Source organism: Phacochoerus africanus, chromosome X (assembly GCF_016906955.1).
Source record: "Phacochoerus africanus isolate WHEZ1 chromosome X, ROS_Pafr_v1, whole genome shotgun sequence".
NCBI lineage: Eukaryota > Metazoa > Chordata > Mammalia > Artiodactyla > Suidae > Phacochoerus > Phacochoerus africanus.
Genome location: NC_062560.1, coordinates 41774956 through 41795663, shown reverse-complemented (window position 1 = coordinate 41795663; position 20708 = coordinate 41774956). Strand labels below are relative to the sequence as shown.

At 40.3% G+C, this 20708-nt stretch overlaps 2 protein-coding genes across 2 annotated transcripts in view; one reads left to right on the top strand and one right to left on the bottom strand.

Annotated features, from left to right (window-relative positions):
• EFHC2 (EF-hand domain containing 2) overlaps window positions 1-20708 on the top strand; it is a 189125-nt gene that overhangs the window by 39191 nt on the left and 129226 nt on the right. The window lies entirely within an intron of this gene.
• On the bottom strand, window positions 12295-15307 carry LOC125118825 (putative deoxyribonuclease TATDN2). The gene is made up of 3 exons (XM_047765655.1): window positions 15274-15307; window positions 13525-14523; window positions 12295-13461 (listed from the first exon to the last, which is right to left on the bottom strand). The coding sequence occupies exons 1-3, from the start codon at window positions 15305-15307 to the stop codon at window positions 12401-12403; spliced, it is 2094 nt and encodes a 697-aa protein (XP_047621611.1). The 3' UTR covers window positions 12295-12400.

The window sequence follows — 20708 nt, the reverse complement described above, 5'->3', positions numbered from 1 at the left end:
ATCCTAGAGTGTGTCTTCTCTGGAGTCGGGCCCACTGTGTGGGATTTAAGATTTGAGGCACAGCTTTGATAAGATGGACGTATATAAACAAAGTGCAGCCAGTTCATGTAACAGTTCACTGTGGCGGATTTCTGGGTGGCTGTGTAATCGTTTTTCAGTCGTCTCTGGCTTGATATCCCTTTATTTTTAAACACGCCAGGTTTTATTTTTTTAAAAAATAAATTATTCTCCTAACTCCCTTCAGAGGTTTTAAAACATTTCGAATTGTTAATTTTTAAATTTAAATACGTTAGAATTGTTCATATCCTTCTACTTAGTTTGATTATGCTCCTCTATTTAAATACCTATTCTGACGAAGAAATTCATTGTGCTATTTAGTGCGGTAATAGTTCTTTTAATAAAGAGGATTCTTCAGGGACACATGTCATTATCATAAACGTTTTATCAGAGGTATAAATAATTGAGGGTGCATGGCTGTTCATTCTAGGACATCAGAAACGGGGAGGCGGCAGGGACGGCATGATTTCCACATTATTGAAAGGGAGGCAGAGACGCTGATCTCTGTTATTTTTTCAATGTCGTCCCATTTCTTTTTCTTACATCCCCCCTCTCAACTGCCTTATTCTTTCCCCTTCCATCTTTTGACCTTTTTCTCTAGTTCTTTCTCTCTCTTATTAAAACAATTTTGTTTTTCTTTTATGGCTGTAACCTGCGGCATATGGAGGTTCCCAGGCTAGGGGTCGAATCGGAGCTGAAGCCACCGGCCACCACCGCATCCACAGCCACGCGGGATCTGAGCCACGTCTGCGACCTACACCACCGCTCACGGCAACGCCGGATCCTTAACCCGCTGAGCAAGGCCAGGGATGGAACCTGCAACCTCATGGATACTAGTTGGGGTCATTTCTGCCGAGCCATAATGGGAACTCCTCTTTCTCTCTTTTATTGGAGTTCATCTGTCTCTTCATCTCATTCTCTTGCCTTTCATGCATTTTGATTCATCTTCCATCGTGTGCTCCCTGTTTAGCTTTCTTCCCTTTCCCTACTTTGTCGTCTTCTGTTCTAAACCTTGTGATGGGATTGCCGACTTCTCTTCTCAGGGAAGTAGAAGTATCATCATAACCCTCGTCATTATCATTGTTGTTATTGCCAGTGTCTTTTCCTTCCCCGTTACCTCTAGGGTTGGACCCAGGGTACATGTGTCTCCCTGAATGGAATGGTGTTGGAAATGAACTCTGTGTACATTGGTTGGGGTACCCCTGGGGAACATGGCCCTCCTGCAGCACCCCCCTTATGGGAGGCTCTCTGTATGTATATGTATATTATATTATAATACATACACATATGTATGTATACATATGCCGACCACACCTGCTTTATCCATTCATGTGTTGATAGACACTTGGATTGCTTCCATATTTTGGCTGTTTAAATAATGCTACTATGAACATTGGGATGCATGTGTCTTTTCCAATTAGTGTTTTCATTTTTTTTTTTTCAGATATAGGCCCAGGAATGTAATTTCTAGATCACATGGTGGTTCTGTTTTTAGTTTTTTGAGGAACCTCTATGCTGTTTTTCATGGTGGCTATACCAGTTTACATTTCTGCTAGCAGTGTATACAAGGATTCCCTTTTCTCCACATTTTAGCCAACATTTGTTATTTGCAGATGTTTTGATGATAGCCATTCTGACATGTGTGAGGTGATATCTCATTGTGGTTTTGGTTTGCATTTTTCTGATGATTACCAGAGCATTTATTTTTACATTTGAGGAGTTCTGTTGTGGCTCAGTGGTTAACGAACCCGGCTAGCATTCATGAGGGCTCGGGTTCGATCCCTGGCCTTGCTCAGTGGGTTAAGAATCTGGTGTGGCGGTGAGCTATGGTGTAGGTCGCAGACCTGGCTTGGATCCAGCGTTGCTGTGGCTGTGGTGTAGGCCGGCGGCTGCAGCTCTGATTCAGCCCATAGCCTGGGAACTTATACATGGTGTAGGTGTGGCCCTAAAAAGAAAAAAAAAAAATTTTTTTTTTTCATTTGTGTTTGAATTTCAAAAATTATTTTCTTTTTTTGTTTTTTTAAAAATTAATTTACTTATTCTTTTTTGGCCACCTTGTGGTATACGGAGTTCCCAGGCCCAGAGATCAGATCTGAGCTGCAGCTGTGGAAACGCAGGATCCTGAACCCCCTGTGCCAGGCCAGGGGTTGAACCTGTGTCCCAGGGCTCCTAAGATGCTGTCAATCCCCTTGGGTCACAGTGGTAACTCCTATTTATTTTATTTTCATTAAAGTATAGTTGATTTACAGTGTCGTGTCAATTTCTGCTATACGGCATAGTGACGCACTCATACGTATATACACATTATTTTCTCATACTGTCTTCCATCATGTTGTGTCCCAAGAGGTTGGATATAGTTCCCTGTGCTGTATGGTAGGACTATTACATTTAGAATGGATGAGCAATGAGGTCCTACTGTATAGCTCAAAAATTATTTTCAATTCTGGTCAAGTTGGCTCTTACAGTCAGCTTTATTAATTGAAGCTTGAAGCTTTGGTTCTTACTGATATGTAATGGGGATGGTATTATTATTATTATTATTATTATTTGTCTTTTGTCTATTTAGGGCCACACCTGTGGCATACAGAGGTTCCCAGGCTAGGGGTCTAATTGGAGCTACAGCTGCCGGCCTACAGCAACACCAGATCTAAGCCATGTCTGTGACCTACACCACAGCTCACGGCCACGCCAGATCCCTAACCCACTGAGCGAGGCCAGGGATCAAACCCGCGACCTCATGGTTCCTCGTCGGATTCGTTTCTGCTGCGCCACGATGGGAACTCCGGGGGTGGCATTATTAATGTGTGTTCCCAGCTTTCTCCTTTTGCCCACACCATGCCTGCTGAGCAAAAATTGGCCTTTGCTCATTCCCCTTTTTCCCTTCCTCCATCCTCTAAGGATTCTTCTGACGTTTTCAGTCAGATTCTCAGGCTTTGGGGGATATAGGAAAGGCAAAAGGGCTGGAGAAGTTGGGAGGAGGAGGGAAGGAGGGAGAGAAAGATGTCAGAGCCGATGGTGAGGAAATGTGAGACTTGTAAAACTTGAAAAGAGAGGAAAGGCATCTTTTGAGAAGTGGAGATGTGGAGCATAAATTGGATCACCTTTAGAGTGTCTTCAGAGATCTAAGATGAGACCGACTTTTCAGTTGCTGTTGGTTGCCCAGCCTTTCTTTGAATATATCACCATGCTGAGCCGTGACCGCACTGGCTGCTTATTAAGAGTTACCTCTAAACATTAACTTCGTAAATAATATATTTTTGTTTATATTTAAACAAGTAAGAGAATCCTCTTGTCACTGCTCAGTTGACCCCAGTCCTGTCTTATTTCTGAGATCTTCCTTTCATCAGTCTCCTTTCCACAGCCACTGCTGCTGCCCTGTTTTCTTTCACCCAGACAGTAGCCTCTACATCCGCATCCCTGCCTCCAGTCGGATTCCCCTTTTCAACTGTCCACTCTGCTACAGAGTTAACTTTCTAAAAATGTTTAGCATCCTATGACCTAACTGCATGGCCCAGAGAGCATCTGTCTTTTGGCTCTTGTACCTTGCCCATCTCATCTGCTCTTCTGCCCCTTCCCCATGCAGCCCTCAGCCCCGCAGAACGACTCGCAGGACCCCACATACCGTAGCCTCCTGTGCCCTTGTAACGTCGTACAGCTGCTTCCCTCTGCAGAGAATGCCCTTACCTGCTTGTCCACACATGCAGTTCTTCTTTCATCTCCCAGTCTTTTTTTGCTTTGTTTTGTTTTTTTTTTTAGGGCTGCACCTGTAGCATATGGAAGTTCCCAGGCTAAGGGTTGAATCGGAGCTGCAGCTACCCGCCTACACCACAGCGACAGCAATGCAGGAGCCAAGCCGTGTCTGCGACCTTCACCTCAGCTCACGGCAATGCTGGATCGTTTACCCACTGAGCGAGGCCGGGGATCAGACCCGCATCCTCATGGATCCTAGTCGGGTTCATAACCCACTGAGCCACAATGGGAACTCCCTGTTCTCTCAGTCTTGACGACTCATTTCACATGTCACCTCCACTGTGATGCCTTCCTCATGATGCTCTTGGGTGGTTTGGCACTTCCGCCTTCTGCTGGAGCATTTTCAACCCCCTGTTAGAATAGCGCTATTACTCCTCTCTGTGTCTGCCACTGAGCTGAAGTATGGTAGGGATTTTGTGGCAGTTCAGGAGATAATGGTTAACCTGTGGCCTCTGGAGCTAGGCAGCCTGAGTTCTAATCCCAGGAGTCCTATTTGCTTGCCTTGAGACCTTGGGTATATGATTTAACATCCTAAACTTTGACTTCTGTAAGATAAGGATCACAGTATCACCTGTTTTATAGGTATGTTGTGAAAAGTGAAGGAGATAAGAGTTTAAAAAGCACTTAACACATCGCCTGACCCATTATAAGTGCTTATTCGGTGTTGGCTCTTTTCATTGATCCTTGAATTCTCAGAGCCTAGCACAGTGCCTGACACATAGCAGGTGCTCAGCAATGTCTACCAAATGGATGTGTAAGAATATTATTGAGTCTTTCCTAATGGCTTTTCGCTTCATCTCCAGTGCATTATTATTATTTGGAGGTATCCTCTTTTGCAATTATTTGCATAAGGTCTAATCGCTCTTACTTGACTGTGTAATCCTTGTAGCTGGAGAGATGGTGTTATTCAATGTGGTGCCCTCCACATAGAGCTTTGAACTTAAGCAGGTGCTCTGTAACTGGATTGGTCTGTGTTACTTTGCTCTTGATACAGGAGCCTTTCCATTATCAACTATCCATTTTGTGATCCCAGCTGTTGATGCACTTGTGGGAAGTAAATAACATACTTTGAAATCAGTACAGTAATCCAGTGTACAGGGGAGTCCAGCTTATTGAGTAGTTATTAGAATTATAGAATAGATTCTTTTGACTGGAAAATATGAAAGGCATCTAAGCATCTTTCTTCTCACTCTTTTGGGTGAAATCCATCCTTTTAAAATACTTAATATCTCAAAATGATGGCATGAAAGAGTTTTTTTCTCAGTTCTCCTATTTCCTCTGAATATACATGCAATATTTGGTAAATTATATATATATGTGTATATATATATATATATATAACCAAATGTTTTTCCTTTATTGTTTATATTTATATTTTAGGTACTATTTTTCTTTTGTATCTTTAATATTGAATATTTGAATATTCCTTCTTCTCTATTCAATTTATGAAGCCCCATGATTAGCAATGTGATCTCTGTTGGATTGGGTGATCGCCTTCTTCCAGGCCTAATTATTTTTCCAGAAAGTCTGATTTTAAGCATTGGGTTTGGACTGCTTCTCAGTAATATCAAGTGTTTTTAAGTTCCTTTGCTCAATAGATTCCATAAGGATGTGAAAAGACAATTTTAGATGTGGTTTTGACAGTATTTTTAAGCTTCTAGCTTTGCATCCTACACTGATTTATATATTATTCAGTATTTTTATACACTCATTTTCTCTCCAAATCGCTGTTATATATACATAATTTTCTTAATCCTTTAAATAGTGTTATACCATCCTATGGTTAGCAAGTGTTGATTTTCTAATTTTTCCTAAAAGTTTAACCAGTGAACAAAGGGTTTAAGTGGTTTGCACCAGTTGTATGGTTAATGAGTGATAAAGCTACAAGAACAATATTCTAGCATTCTAGTCACATCTTTTCCCCCTTTTATACACCACAAAATCAGGTCTTAAGAAGCAGGCAAGTAAAAATAATTTTGATGAATGCTTATTCTGTCCATATAGGTACATATCATCTTACACTAGATTTAGTCATGAAAATTGGAGGATAAATTATAGATTTAGGATGATAATATTTTTATAATACAAAACATTTTCAGGAAATCATCATTCTATAATTTGTGTTTTTTGTCATTTATTTATTGAATTTAATTTTATTGACCATATCATCTTATGTTCAGCAAGCTGAATGAGATCCAGATTTGTATAACTTGAATTTCCTAAAATAAGATATGCCTAGTTAAACACAGTATCCATAGAAACATAAATTTATCAAAAAAAAAGTGTGAAAAAAATGAGAATTTGGAGTGAGATTTTAACTTAGGCCTTGATGTTTATATGAACCTTTCCACCTTCACAATCCCAATTAAAATGACTGCAAAATTTTTAAATATGGAGAAAACCTATCAGTGTTGGAAGCCAAGAAGGAGTTCCATCTTCATGCTGCAAACTGTGAAGAATCTCCGCTAGATATAGTGCAGATGAAATCACATTGAAGAAATAAACCAAAACCAACTTGCAGTTTTACTTCCTAAGAAAGTGACAAGGATCGAATTGGGGGGATTAGGACAACCTGTAGCGGCTTCCACTTGGTTTACTTTCACAGCTCTTGATGGAGTAAGATGGTCACTAGGAGGCGCAGGAATAGTCACACTGAAGGAAAAAGCAGGCCCTGCATTAGGGTATTTCTCCGATGTGACAGGCAACACACCTGCGTTTCCAGAGTGGTGGCCAGGTCAATTTATAAAATGTTTGTATGGAAACATCTGAAGTTTTTCCTGCAGAGGACTCTCTGTGGCCCCAGCTTCCTTCCTGCTTCTCTTAACGTGCTGTGTTTGAATTTCTATCAACCAGCCTCCCACTGAGAGGAGGAATCAGAATGTTGGAATGGCTGGTGAAGGAAGGGAAAGAAGACCTGCCCACCCTATTTTTAGAAAAACACCAGCCTGGATAGACTGCTCTTTGTTCAAGGATGAACAAAGAAACCCAACAGAAGGTTTCTGAGAAGGCTCCGCAGCATAAATGGAGGAGAACATTGCATTTAAGAGGCAGAGGAGGAAAAAAATTTGTTCTAAAAGTATGCTTTCTATAGAAAAATGAGTATTTTTGATAACAGTTTGCTTTGTGCTTTCTATTGAGTGCAAAGAAGTATACAAACTAAGGTAAGCAGTTAAAGCAAACCGAAATGAAGGCTGGAAGGAGAAAAAAGAACAAGAGAATACATTTAAAATATTGCTGAATAAGACTGTAGCTGAAGAGGGAAAGGGAGCTTGCTGAAGAAAGAAGAAATGTGAGGAAACTAAAGAAAAAAATGAATTATGTGTAGTAAAGAAAAAAACTGAAGCTGGAGAAAATGAGATGAGTGCTAAAAAGGCAAACTTGAGAAATTCTCCCAAAATGCAAAGGAAAAAGTCAGAGAGAAGAGTGATGAAATAGGTAATGAAAAGTTGGACAGAGGATGGAGCTCTAATATATAGACAATTGTTCCTCAAGAATTAGAAACTAGATTAAAAGCAACTGAATCAAGCATCCCACAAGAAAATAATACAAACAAAACCAACTTTATGGACTATAAAAAGACACAGATCTACAGATCAAATGCTTACTTTGTACAGAGAAAATAACAAGAGAGAGACAAATAATTAGATAGTCTGGCCATTTTTATGTTAATTTCAAGGATAAAGCAAAGAAATTACCTAGTATCCTGTGAGAAAAAGTAGCTTCACCCCCAAAGAAGGCAAGTTGACATCATAATTCTCTGCATTGTTAAATACCGGAAGACAATGAGGCTGTGTCTCTAACTTTTAGGGGAAAATGTTTGTGATCCAGAAATTCTAGACTCAGCCAAGGTGTTATTAGTGAATGCAGCAGAAAGATGTTCTCTCATTTTTCGCAAATACGCCATCCACATACTTTTCCTGAGAAAACTGCTCGAACATGTACTCCAGCCAATTATAAAGCAAATTGAACATTTCAGTCATGGGGGATGTCATGAAATAAAAGGGTTAGTGATGAGCAATGCAAACAAACTTATACGTCATTACAAATATAAGTAAACTTGAAAACAATGTAAATGTTTTAAATGTTTATTGGAAGATGAAGAATAATCAACAATAATAAAACGACAAATGCAAGACAGGGATATTAAAAGAGATGATAATTCTTTTTCTCCATTCAGGTGAATTCCAATAGATGTTAATTTTTGGAATTAACACTTCAACTGACAATTCTTTACAAATTGAAATAATGAATAGAGTTGAAATCTCTCAATCCAGAGGAAAAAAGCCCCCTTATATCATCTTTCTCTAGGACCTGTAAATATCCCTTCTTTAACTCTGATTAATAAACATACATACTTTGTGTTTTAAACTACATTTAAAAAAAAAAGATTGTAAAGTAAAAATACACCCGAACATGAACATTGCTTACAGATTGGTGCTGGGATTTTGTGGCATATAAATCTTCAGTGAGTATGGGTATGAAAACATATGCATTTTTTAAAAAGTACATAAAATTTGACATAATCAGGGAAATATGAATTTTCTAAAAGTATATGTAATTTGATACAGAATCACAATTATGTTAAAGACATTAACAGAACAGTAGGTTCTAGGTAGTAAAAGTATCCTACCCTTCTTTCTGTTCCTATTTTCATATTTTTGGAATGCATATGTATTAATTTTTACAATGAGAATATAAACTTCATTAAAATAAAAAATCCTATGGATACAGCAGAATTATAATTTAAGGCAAATTTATAGTATTGAATGCTCTGTTCTTTCCCCTCAAATTAAAAATGAATCAAGCATTTAACTTAAATCGTTAGGAAAAAAACACAAAAAAACCCCCAGACATCTGAGAGCCGAAAGAAAAAATTAATAAACTTAAAAGCTGAATTTTATAAATCTGTAAACACAATAGATCTGAACAGAAAGTCAGAGTTGAGTCTTAAAAACAAACAACAGAATTAACAAACTTCTAGCTTGTTTGCTCAGGAAAGCAAACAAAAATACACAAAATAATATAAATCACAACTTTAGAGGAAGTAAAATGTACTGCTTATTATGCTAATCACGAACTGCATATTATAGTAAATATTAATTGGCAGAGTTGACTCAAGGAGTACAATGCTGAAATTGGCCAATTAACTGTGGAAATGGAGAAAAACTCCAAAGAGCTACTCCAGTGGTTAAAATGACTGTCTAAGTAGTAAGATTATGAACTTTTCCCCCCTCACCTTGTGCTCTTTAGAAGTCTCAAAAATTCTACAATAAGCAGGTACTCATTTCAAAGTCAGATACAAATGAAGACCAAGTGAAAAAAAAAAAAAACCAGAATCCTCCTATTCCCCAAGACAAAGTGGGCAGTTTGTTCTTTTTGAGCTTAAAAGGGTAGAAATTGCTGTCTTTCTAAAATTTAAGTGAAGCACAGTATGGACGTGCAGTGAAAAGACCACCAAGGTTCAGGGAACCTGTTAATGGGCCTGAGAGGCCCGGTGACTCTGGGCTGACTGATGGCCCAGGGACCACTAATGGCAAATTGAATTTCTAGATCACCGGCTGCCTTCACGGCTCTCTAATGTCTCCAGAACGGGAGCGGGAGCAGAGACACATCGAGTGCCATACAAACGTATGAATACTAAATAACCATTCTTTGAGATTCAATGGAATATCCACCACTTTAGTGGAAAACTATTTACAGAGTGCTCAAATTTTGCCCACCAGGAGGAGGTTTTTTTGTTTTTGTGGATTTTTTGTTTTGTATTTTTTTTGGTGTGGGTTTTTTGTTTTTTGTTTTTTTTTTGTTTGCTTGTTTTTATTTATTTTTTTACTAGTAACATGAATAGATGAAGTTTTCTTTAACTGCGTGTATGAAAGAAGTAAAGGAAGATGGTGATTTTTGCCTTAGGCCACTCTGGATATACTACAGTCAGAGAAGATGGTATTGCTCACTCTCGTTCCTAAAGACATAAAGCTGAATCATGGCAAGGCTCTCTCCTGCCAGTTGGAAACACTTTAGGGTGTAGTCGGCATTTGCCATCAAAAATGTAGAAGAGAGGAGCAGGTGTAGGACAAGTATTTTCTCCATATAAAGAGGAGATCTTTTATGTGTAACTGGGTCACTTTGCTGTACAGCAAAAACTGACATAACACCATAAACCATCTATAATGGAAAAAACAAAAATTAAAAAGAGGAGATCTTTTTTTCTTTTGGAAGAAGAAACTTGCTCGAATTCTATGTGTCTATCCTGTTTATCTTGTTGATTGTGTACTTACAAATGCAACCGTTCACTCACACCCATTTTTAAAATGCCCACTTGGTAATGTCCCTTCGCTAGGATCAGATTCATCACATTGTTCTCCACAGATCTTATATGGTGAGAAAGGTAAATGAAAGATGTCAGACTGTGATGAGCAGAGACAGGTACGAAATGTGATGAGGGCATCGCAGCAGGAAGGGTGTGACTAAGGCTGCCTTTCCCAAGCTCACGTTTCCAAAGAACTTGAGCTCATTGAATTGTAACTCAAGTTAAATTAATATAGAAGTAACTTGGAGAAACACTTTCTTGGGTATTTGTAGCTCACATGAGCATATCACAGGACTTGTGAGAGAAAGAAGAAACAACTCTGGAACTATGTACAACTAGTTATTATCAAAAATATGTGTCCATGGAACTCTCATTTCTAAAATCATTTATCAAAAGCTCAGGGCTTGAGTGGGTTGACGGACACACTTTGAGCAATGTCTGTTTTAAAGTGTACCATTAGATGGAAAAAAAGCAAAACCTTCTTAACTCAAAACATTGGCTTAATTTTGGAAATTCTCCTAACCCTGAAAAACATAATCAAACTGCACTTTTAACATTGCGTCAGCTTCTTTTGTTCTACTAAGGAGAGTGAAGAACTTGAGCTACAGCTTTCTTATGCTTTCTTCTCAAAAGACTGGATTCCCAGCAAAGGGGAAAATCTAGGCTTAGTCAGTGTTACTTACAGGAAATATGAACTATCAAAATTTGTGGTAGGGCTTAAGCTTTGACATGTCTTTCTTTTATTATAGATGACATCTACGGCAGAGTATAGGTGGCCTTTAAACCTTGCCTTGCCTTGTAAATTAAAGAGGGTTGCTGGAACTAGGATGCCTTATTTCTCTATTCTCTTACTAATATCTGCCACCTTACCCGAATAGTACCACTTACGGCCAGGTGTTAATGAAGTCAGTTATTCATTCATATGTTAATTCAAGAAGCCTTTGCTGAGTGCCTGCTCTGATCCAGGCACTAATCTGCCGTTGGATGTACGTACAGTGTGAATGCGACCCACATGCTTGTCAACTTACAACCTAGTAGGGAAGATAACCAGTGAACACATACATCAATTAACAACACGATCTCAGTCCGACAGGGCCAAGTGCTACGATCAAGTCCAAAGAAGCAGTCCAGGATTTTTTTTCCTCCCAGATGAGGCAAACACCATAGATTGGCAGTCAGGGAAGGCTCCTCTGTGGAAGATTCTTTTGAAGTGTGGACCAAATGGTGACGAGCCAGCTGAGTTTTTCTGGGTCCATATAAATGGGCACAGAGGAACCTAGAGAAGCCTGGAGCATTTTAAAAATGGAACATCTCGTCTGGTAATGGGACTCCTGGACTTAGGTGTGCGCTTTGGCTAGCAAACTTCAATTTCTAAACGCAAATATTTTTCTTAAAATGTGAGCTGACTATAATTTCTCAGGAAAGACGGATGTTTGCCAAGTGGGCAGCTGAAGCTCTCCTGTTTCTGTCCTTCTAGAAAATAGTATTTCTAAGTGGTATACATTTGGGCCTTGTTAAGGATCAGAGCAACTTGACTGAAGAGTTGGTTATTACATGCTGGCTATCTGAAGAGCTGTGGAATTACCCAAGTGCTGGGAGTTCAGTTCAGATTCCAAACTCGTCTCAGTGGTTCTAAGATTCAACCAGCTTGGCTCCTATCACTCTAAGCTCCCCCACAGCTCCCCTTGGCACATTATGACTATTAACTAATTTTTACTAAATTGGTTTCCTCTTAGATGGAACGCTACAGCTAGTTATCTTTAAAAATAAGAACTTGTAAGTTGAACAGTCACTAGATGTACAAATTTAACAACAAACCATATGGACTATAGAACTCCTATGATAAGAAATACATTTTGGGAATAAATGGAACAAATCACCTAGCTTACTTTTACAATCCAACATTCCTTGCTTTCTTTCCTTTCGAAGACAAGTAGGAGGGTGACTATTCACCAACTGCTCAAAAAACACAGGCTGCAGAGAACAGGGATTTGGATTAGCAAACTTGAACCATATGGAACTCTTTTCTTCTTTACCCTGGCACAACTGGGCTGGGAGGAAAGCCCCCGATCCCATCCCCTTAGCCCTCCTCCCACCCCACTGCACCCCACCCTACCAGCCAGAAGCAGAAGTCTTAAGAAGTTCTGAGGAAGACATCCTGTCCTGTTCCAATGGGCTTGCCGAGCCCATCCTTCACTTGGGACACTGGCAGAGTTCAGCCCAAGTCTGTGTTGTCAGGTCGCTGCCCCCCCTTTTCTGGAAGACTCCTGGCTGTGCCTTCTCCGCTTAAAGGCTGTAGAGACGACTCGTGTTGTCTCGTAAGGTGGCCAAGGTGTGGGAGAGTGGCTGATCTTTGATTCTGGCAATCTCTCGAACGGTGTGCAGGGCCAGGCCGGGGTGGGCAAACTGGCACAGGCTTTTGGGAACCCCCCGAGGGAGGAAGTAGGGAGAATCTGTTTCCACGATGACTCTCTCCAGCGGGATCTTCTTCAGAGCATCTCGGGCCTCCCAGGCGGAACTGTAAGTCAGGACTGCTGTGAAGCCCACAGACATGTTGGGGAAGTACTCCAGAAGGGGCTGGATGACTGAGTAACTGCCAGTGAAGCAGTGCCGATGGATCTTGAAGTCGGAGGGCACAAATTTTTTCAAGATGCCCAGCAGATCTCTGTCAGCTTCTCGGCAGTGGATCACCATGGGCTTGTTTAGAGACACGGCCAGCTGCAGCTGTCTCTCAAATATCTTGTGCTGCTGTGGGACAGGTGTGGTGCACTTGTAGGAGTAATCCAGGCCAATTTCTCCGAATGCTACAGCCTTGGGGTGGCGTAAGGCTTGCAAAATACTTCTTTCTTGGCTCTCATTATAGTAACGTGCAAAATGGGGGTGGCAGCCAAAGGCCCCCCAAACCAGATCCTCTTTCAGCAGCTCCTCCCATAGGCCATCCTTTAGCGTGCGAGGATCACAGAAATCGGAGATGCAGCCATGAAACTCCTTAGGGAAGGAGCGGCTGTAGATTTTTCTGAACTTGTTAAAGGTTCCTTTGAAAGACAGCTTGGAATAGAGCATGTCGAGGTGACAGTGGGTATCAATGAAACCCTTCTCTAGGCTTTGCTCCCAGTGGCTCCTTGGCAGGGGGCGAGATACGTATCTTCCCCAAGGGCGTGATGATGTCTCCTCTTGGAGCTGGCATCTTGTCTCCTTCACCTCTGCTTCTGAACTTGTGGAGAAACAAAGTGGCAAATTCAGGGATGAACTTTGCTCTGAGGCCTTCAGATCTCTGGACCAGTCTGGAGAGTGCACGGTGGAATTGAAGGAATAATCACTCAAGTAGCTCTGGCTGCTTATCCCAGCTTGAGAGGTGATGCTGATGCTGCTGCTGATGCTGCTGCTGATGCTGCTGCTGATGCTGCTGCTGCTGCTGCCGCCGCCACCGCCGCCGCCCAGGGAAGGATAGCTGGGAGGCTTGGGACTGCTGGTCCAGTAGCTGGTAGAGTCATGCCAAGGGCCACTGTACAAATTAGGCCAGAACATGACAGGCTCGGGTGTGAAGGACGAAGGCTGTGAAACTCTCGGGAGACTGAGTGAGGCGGATTCCTCCTGAGGGAATCTGAATGCAGAAACCTCATCCATATCAGACCAGTCCCTTCCTGAGCAAGGGTGCTCAATCACCATACCCCTTTCTTGAGGCACCTGGATTTCTGAATGATAGTCACGTCTATCTGGAAATTGGAGGGCTGGAGAGCTCTTTTCAAAGATGAATGTCCTTTGGTCACCAAATGGCTTCTCACAGAGTTTCTCCTCAGGAGGTGTCGTCATTCTTCTGTCAAAGAAGTCGTCCATCTCCATCTCCCCCACTCTGACCTCTGGGGCTGACACGTTCCTTCTTTGAGGAGCAGAGAAGAGGGCAGTCCCGGCTGGTTCTTCTTCAGGGTTGGCATGCTGTCCTGGGCTCCATATTGTACTAGCGACGGCCTCTTCTTCTGGTATCAATGTGTCCAGGATGCCCTGGATCGCCTTCACGTAGATCATTGAAGAGCTTTGGTCTGGCTCTCCACCCCACCTTCTCTGGTCCCCGTTTGCTTTCTCAGGCTCGTTATTTTGATCCTCAGTGCTGGCTGCAAGTTCAGAGTTTGTGAAGGTACCGGAACTCTGTTTGGGAATAATCTTAAAGCTGTAGTCTTTTAGAGAAGCCATTTCTTCCAGAAAGGGGCTAGCAGAGCAAAGCGGATGGCGCTGAGGGGATTCCACGGAGGTCGAAGGGAACCCCAAGTGTTCCGAATCAAAGCAGTCTTTGGAGGCTGCTCCACTCACACTCGAGCCTGAGGAGTGAGAAGCGTAGGAAGAGAAGGAGGAGGAGGAGGAGGAGGAGGAGGAGGAATTTCCCTGGCCCGATGAGCCCCGCAAAACCTCAGCTAGAAGGCCACAAGGTCCTCCTTTTAGGCTTTCAGGCACCTAGGGCTGCTAGTCTCTCCCGAAAGTAGTGCACAGCTGTCAGCTGGCCGGCTGGAGGGGGCCACGTGGGCCCCCCCGAGGCGTTTGCTGGGGGACCCTACCTAAGCGCCGCTCCTGTGGTACTCGACCGCGTGCCGCTCCCACAGCTTAGAGACGGTTCTCCTTTCTTTCACCCGCCCATCACAGTTCTCAGTGTTCCAGAGATGTCAGAGGCCTTCCGCTGAGTTGGAGATCGCAAAGCGAGTTAGAAAAGTCACAAAGACCCAGGACTCACGGAGCGCTCGGCTTGGCGTCCGAGCCCAGAGTGAGCTTCCGGGATTAAGAAGCACATTTTTTGCACAGAACTACTTCCGGCCGTCAAAGTACTTCCGGAGGTCAGAGCACTTCCGGACCTAGACAGCTCTTCCATTTGGTTTGGAATAGAAGGCCCTGGTGAGATGCCAGAGCCCTCGAAAAGGCTGCAAAGGGCTTTAGGGACCCCGCACAGGGGTTCCTGAGCTCAGCTGGTGGCCTTGAGGTCCACGCTGCCAAGGATGTGCAAGAGGGCAGTGCTGAACCCAGCGCTGAAAGAGAGGGGGAAGGGCAGAGATCATCCCGCCCACCAGCCCTGGCCACCGGAAGCACTCCCCCCTACCCACGGCGTGGTCCCCTTTTGCCTCTACCTCAGGTTTGTGCCCTCCTCCCCACAGCTACCCCTCCCCCCACCCTACGTGCCAACCAGCCCGCCATTGGAGCCGCCGCCATTGCTTGCATTCTGTCCCTCCCCACCCCCCAGTCTTTTTGAAAAATACAGTTATGATTTTTAAAACAAGTGTTAAATATACATGCTCGTGAAAACATGGTTGTAATTGTAGTACATTACCATTTTCAGTCATGTTTTTGTTTTTCACTGAGTTATTTCCGCGTATCCTAAGCATTTTTCTTATTGCGCTATCGTTTTCAAAAACATAATTAGTGCCTTCAAGATAGTCCATGGAATACATAGATGTGCCACGATTCACCAAAACCCTTCCCTTCTTGTCAGATCTTTAATTTTTTCTGGAATTAAAAAAAAAAATGCTGCAGGGAGTTCCCTGGTGGTGAGCGGGTTAAGGATCCCGCATTGTCATTGCTATGGCGGGTCACCACCGTAGCGCAGGTTCCGCAGGTGGAGGGCAAAAAAAAAAAGCTGCAGAGAACATCTTTGCACATACGTTTTTCTATATTTTGGTTTGTTTCTTTGGGCTATATGCCCAGAAACGGAGTTCCTGAGAAGAAGTACAGGAATTTGAAAATTGTTCCTCAGAGCACCACATTCCCTCGGAAGAAGTGTATTAATTTAAAATCCCATGGGTAGCGAATAATCCTTCCAGGCTCATTTAGTAGGAGAAACAGACAAAACCAGTACCTCAGTGTTAATTCATACTTACCTAATAATTTTTTAGAGCGAACATTTTCCTTTTCTTATTGATCCTCTGTTGTGCATTTTAAGTTCTGTTTTCATTTCTCTTTTAGGATCTTTAAACATTTTTTATAAAATAAACTTTTGTCATATTTTCTAAAATTTTTATGCATGTATTGCTTGCTTTTAAATTATACTTTAACCTGTTGAAGTCATAACTTGTTTGGAGTTAGATTTTAACATTTTTCTTTTCATAATTTTCTTTTTCTCCTAAGCCTAGAATAGTCATCTTCTTTTTCAAGGCTTTAACACATATATAATTTTTTTGGAGGGTAAAAGGGATTGATTTGTTATATTTAAGCTGATAATCCATCTGGTATTCATTTTGGGTTATAATTTATTTAGGGGGAGATAGACAGTGAGGCTTTTTCAAATTAGTACATTTTTTGCTTATTGATATGACTCCTCTTTGATCAGGTGTTAAATTCCTATGTGTAATAGAATCTATTTCCAGACCATCTATTCTTTTTTGCATAATAGTACGTCTCTTACTAATCTGGTTTTGCTCTGTTTTAGTAATGAAGCGTTATAGTAAGGTATAAAATTTGGGAGAGTTAGGTCTCTGACATTACCCTTAATTTTACCTGTTTATTTCATGAGGTGGAATTCAGATTATTTTTTTCAGGTCCTTCCAAAACACCAATGAAATATCCCCTTGAAATCTGTGATTTTAGTCTGCTTATCCCATGATATACTTCAGCTGTCCTATTATTAGTCAAATTCTCCTGTATCTTTTAGTAAATATTTTTAGAGTTTGATGTGGGTCACAAAGTTTACATTAAACCAAACTTTAAGTGTTTTGTAAATTTTTATTCTGTTGTGAATATACGTCTTCCTTCCATTGTATTTTCAGCTGGTTATTGCTAGTGCATAAGAATGGTTTTGATTCAGTTGTGATTATGCTGAAATCTTTTATTTAGTTTTAGTTTTTCAGGCTTTGCTTATGCCGTTATTTTTTTGCCTATGATGATTTTGTCTCTCTCTTGCTAATATTTTTATTTCTTACATTGTCCAGAGCTCCTAAAAGCAATATTAAATCATGATGTTGGTAGGAGCACTTGTGTTCTGTTCCTGGTTATAGTAGACACATAGTTTAATTGAATATAATACTGGATATTTAGGCTATTGTTTTAAAGCAGATGCTTTTTAATTCTGTTAAGGAATTACTCTTGAATTTTAAAATGTATGTGGTAGGAAACAGTATGAGATCATTACATATTTGCTCTTACTCCCTAATTTAGAAGCATCTATGAGGAAAATGCTGCTTTTTCTATAATGGACTTATAACTGTAGCAGACTCTTGAATTCTGCTTGCTTGTATTTTAGTAGGATCTTTTTTCTATAATCGTAAGCAGGGAAATTGCTGTGGAGGAGTAGCTCTCAACCTTGGCTTGCACATTGTAATCACTTGGGGAACTTTGAAAATCACTAATGCCTGGGCCCGATCTGAGAGATTCTGATTTCATTCTGTGTGGGTGTGTGTAGGTGTAGATGTGGCCTAGACATCAGGATTTTAAAAAGCTGTGCAGATGATTCTGATGTGAAGCCAGGGTGACAACTATTACTCCACAGTTTACTTTTTCTTAATGGTTTGTCTATCAGGCATTGGAGTTTACCTTTGTGGCTTTATCTTTTTTGGTATGGGAATTTGTATAAAGTGGTAATTTTCTTTTCCTTGAACGTTTGAAAAAAATCATGCTGGTTGGAGCCTTTGTTGGGGCAATACTTTTGTAATTTTTTTTTTTTTTTTTTTTACTTCTTACTCGGTTATTAGCTTATTCATTGCGTTTTGATAATTCACAGTTCTTACAGAAAATCTTGTATTTATTCGTGGTTTTACGATTTATTTTCATAGAGGCTTGAGTAATTTATTATAGGATAACTTACATCTTATAATTTATTACATCTCTATGCTATTCACTATCTCATTTCTGATTTTATTTATTTATACTCTTTTTTTTGATTACGTTTGTTAGCATAGGGGAGCAAAATTTGCCACCCCAAATAGTGTTTCTTTGACATGTGGATTATTGTGAGCTGAAAACAGTCAAGGCCCAAAAGACTCAGAAAGAACCTTTGACCTTCCCCCTAATTGTCTGAAAGAATTTAGAGGACTGTTCCAGGAAGGGAACAATCACAGTGATAAATAAAATGTAATGTGAACTAGGTGTGCTAGTCAGGGAGGAACCTAGCAATTGCAGTGTTGGTGAAAATTCCCTTCTGTGCCTCATTGTTTCTATACGGCCCAGCAAACATTTGTTTATCAAACATTTGCTCTTTTTAATTTTCCTGTGAATTGCCTTCCTACTCTTGGAAGTCCCAAACCCCTACTCCATTCTCTCAAATGGCAAATAAGCGTCAATTGCCTAACTTGTCCTAGGGCCTCATATTCTTATGAAACCCCATGGATATATAATGAAATTTGGTTTTTCTCCTGTTAATCTATCTCATGTCAATTTAATTTTTTAGACCAGCCAGAAAAACATAGATGGGGAAAGATTTTTTTCCTTCCCCACATTAGAATCTTATGTATACTATTTATTTTTAAAAAACCTCGGATTTATTTATTGCAGTTGTTTTTCTCCTTTCAGATTTATCTATTTGTGCTTCCATCCTTTTTTGCTTTCTACTTGTTCTCCCTATGACAAATTTTTGCACTTTTAAAAAGTTTTTTTCAGTCCATTGCTCATTGTGACTGCATTTCAGAATTACTTGTGGAGCTTTAAAAAAAAAAAAGCCCCTCTTAATTGCCTCCAAGATTCCAGTTTAATTCCTTTAGGCTCAGATGAGGTCTTTAAAAAATTTTTAAAGTTCCTATTGAGAAACCAAGGCTGAGAATCACTTAGCTAGTACCTTTACCTGAGTTAGCTCTCTTTAAATTCTCTTACGTAATAATCTATATCCAGTAATTTACCCAAGATTACAGATTTGCCTGTATCTTACAGGTTTGTACCTCTTTGAATTTTATTAAATTCTGCATTTATTTTTTTGTATTTTAAAATTTATTTTCCTTGGTAATTATTAGGGGTGACAATATTCATTTATAATTACACAGTGCCTTTTACTTGTATTAATTTTTTGGTCAAGAACTATGGTTTATGTATCTTAAATTTACTAGATTTTTTTTTTTTTTTGTGAATTAGCCTATGTAGGGAAGGAAAAATAATGTTCCCTTTGCCTTTCAAGGTTCTTGGCTGAGATGCCGCCCCCTGTGATGAAGACAGCCTCACAGGAGGAAAACAAATAAGTTTAATAGCATGCAGACCTCCTGTATACGTGGGAGATAGCAGGAAAATGGAGTAAACTCCCCGAAATGGCCCAAGCTACTACCCTAAATACTTAGCTCCAGCTAAAAACAAAAGATGTTAGGGTAGGGGAGCCAGTTATGGGAGGTTATCTGGCAAAGCACCTAAAAGGATGGTATAGCCGTTATGCAGATTTAAGTCCATGCCTTCCCCATTGATCAGTTTCTAGAGATTTGGTCATCTTCCTCTCCCAGTCCAGAGAGGGAGACATCCTTACAAATGAAGATTTCCCTCATAAATCTAAATGTCTCTTACAAATCAGGGTAACTTTTACCCAGATTTCAGAGCTTCTCCATTGTCTGCTGTTTCTTAAAAATAATGAGCTCAAGATAATTCTTATGCCAAAGAGGCATGTTTTGGGGTGTTATATTCTACTCCCCTTTACCTATGATAAATTTCTTTAAATATACCATTGTCACATATAAAGGAGCCATCCTCTATATGCAGTACAAAATTCATTGTGGTTTATTTCCTTAATTCTCAGATTCTGTAATCCTAAGAAAAACCAGTGATTTAATAACAGGTTTTACAGGAAGAGTAAGCAACACTGCATTAAATGTACGCAAATTTTTATTGTCTACTAACTAACCTATAACAGCGTGCATTTGTCTTTACTATTATGCACTTTCTTTAGTACTTCACAATTTGAGCCTTTTTCCTCAAAGAGAACATTTTAAACTTAGACTTTTGATGCTGATCTCTTATAAAATGTTGAGCCTTATTGAACATTACTAATGCTTTTTTCCTTCCTACCAGTTTCTCTAGAAATTCAGCTGTAAGTAAGTTTTTGACACTTAGATTTTTGGTTCCTGAGTAATAGTCGTTATGACTCAAGCATTGGTCATACCAACATCACCATCCTTGAAAATTCTGTGATTTTTTCTGAGTGATTAGGCTTTTGTTTTTGCCTTATTGCATTGCCTAGCCTGCGATGGACAATTTTCTACACACAATTATTTTTGTGTCATTGCTAAATCAGACAGGAATCATGTTGAAAACATTTTCAGTTAAAATTAAGACTCCAAATTAATGTTAAAATCCAGCTATTTGGGATGTGCAATGCAAAGCCAAGTACGCAGTTGACAGGAAAATAGAATTAACTCCTTCCCCTCAAGGCTCAATTTACAACTTACATCAAGTTACAGCTCTGTTCCTCATTGAAATGCATTCCTGACCGCTTTGAGTTTCTCTTGGCTTTAATTGTAAGAGGATTCTGATTTCAGAAATGTTAACATTAATTTTTTTCCTTTATAATGAGGAAATATCACGTATCTATTATTTAAAGCTAATTCATTTCAGATGTTATATCCTCTTGGCTTGCTTCAGAAAATCCACAGGCTTCGGGAATCAGGCAGGTAACCTCATATAATACAGGGCTTGTAGAGGCCTGTGGGGAACC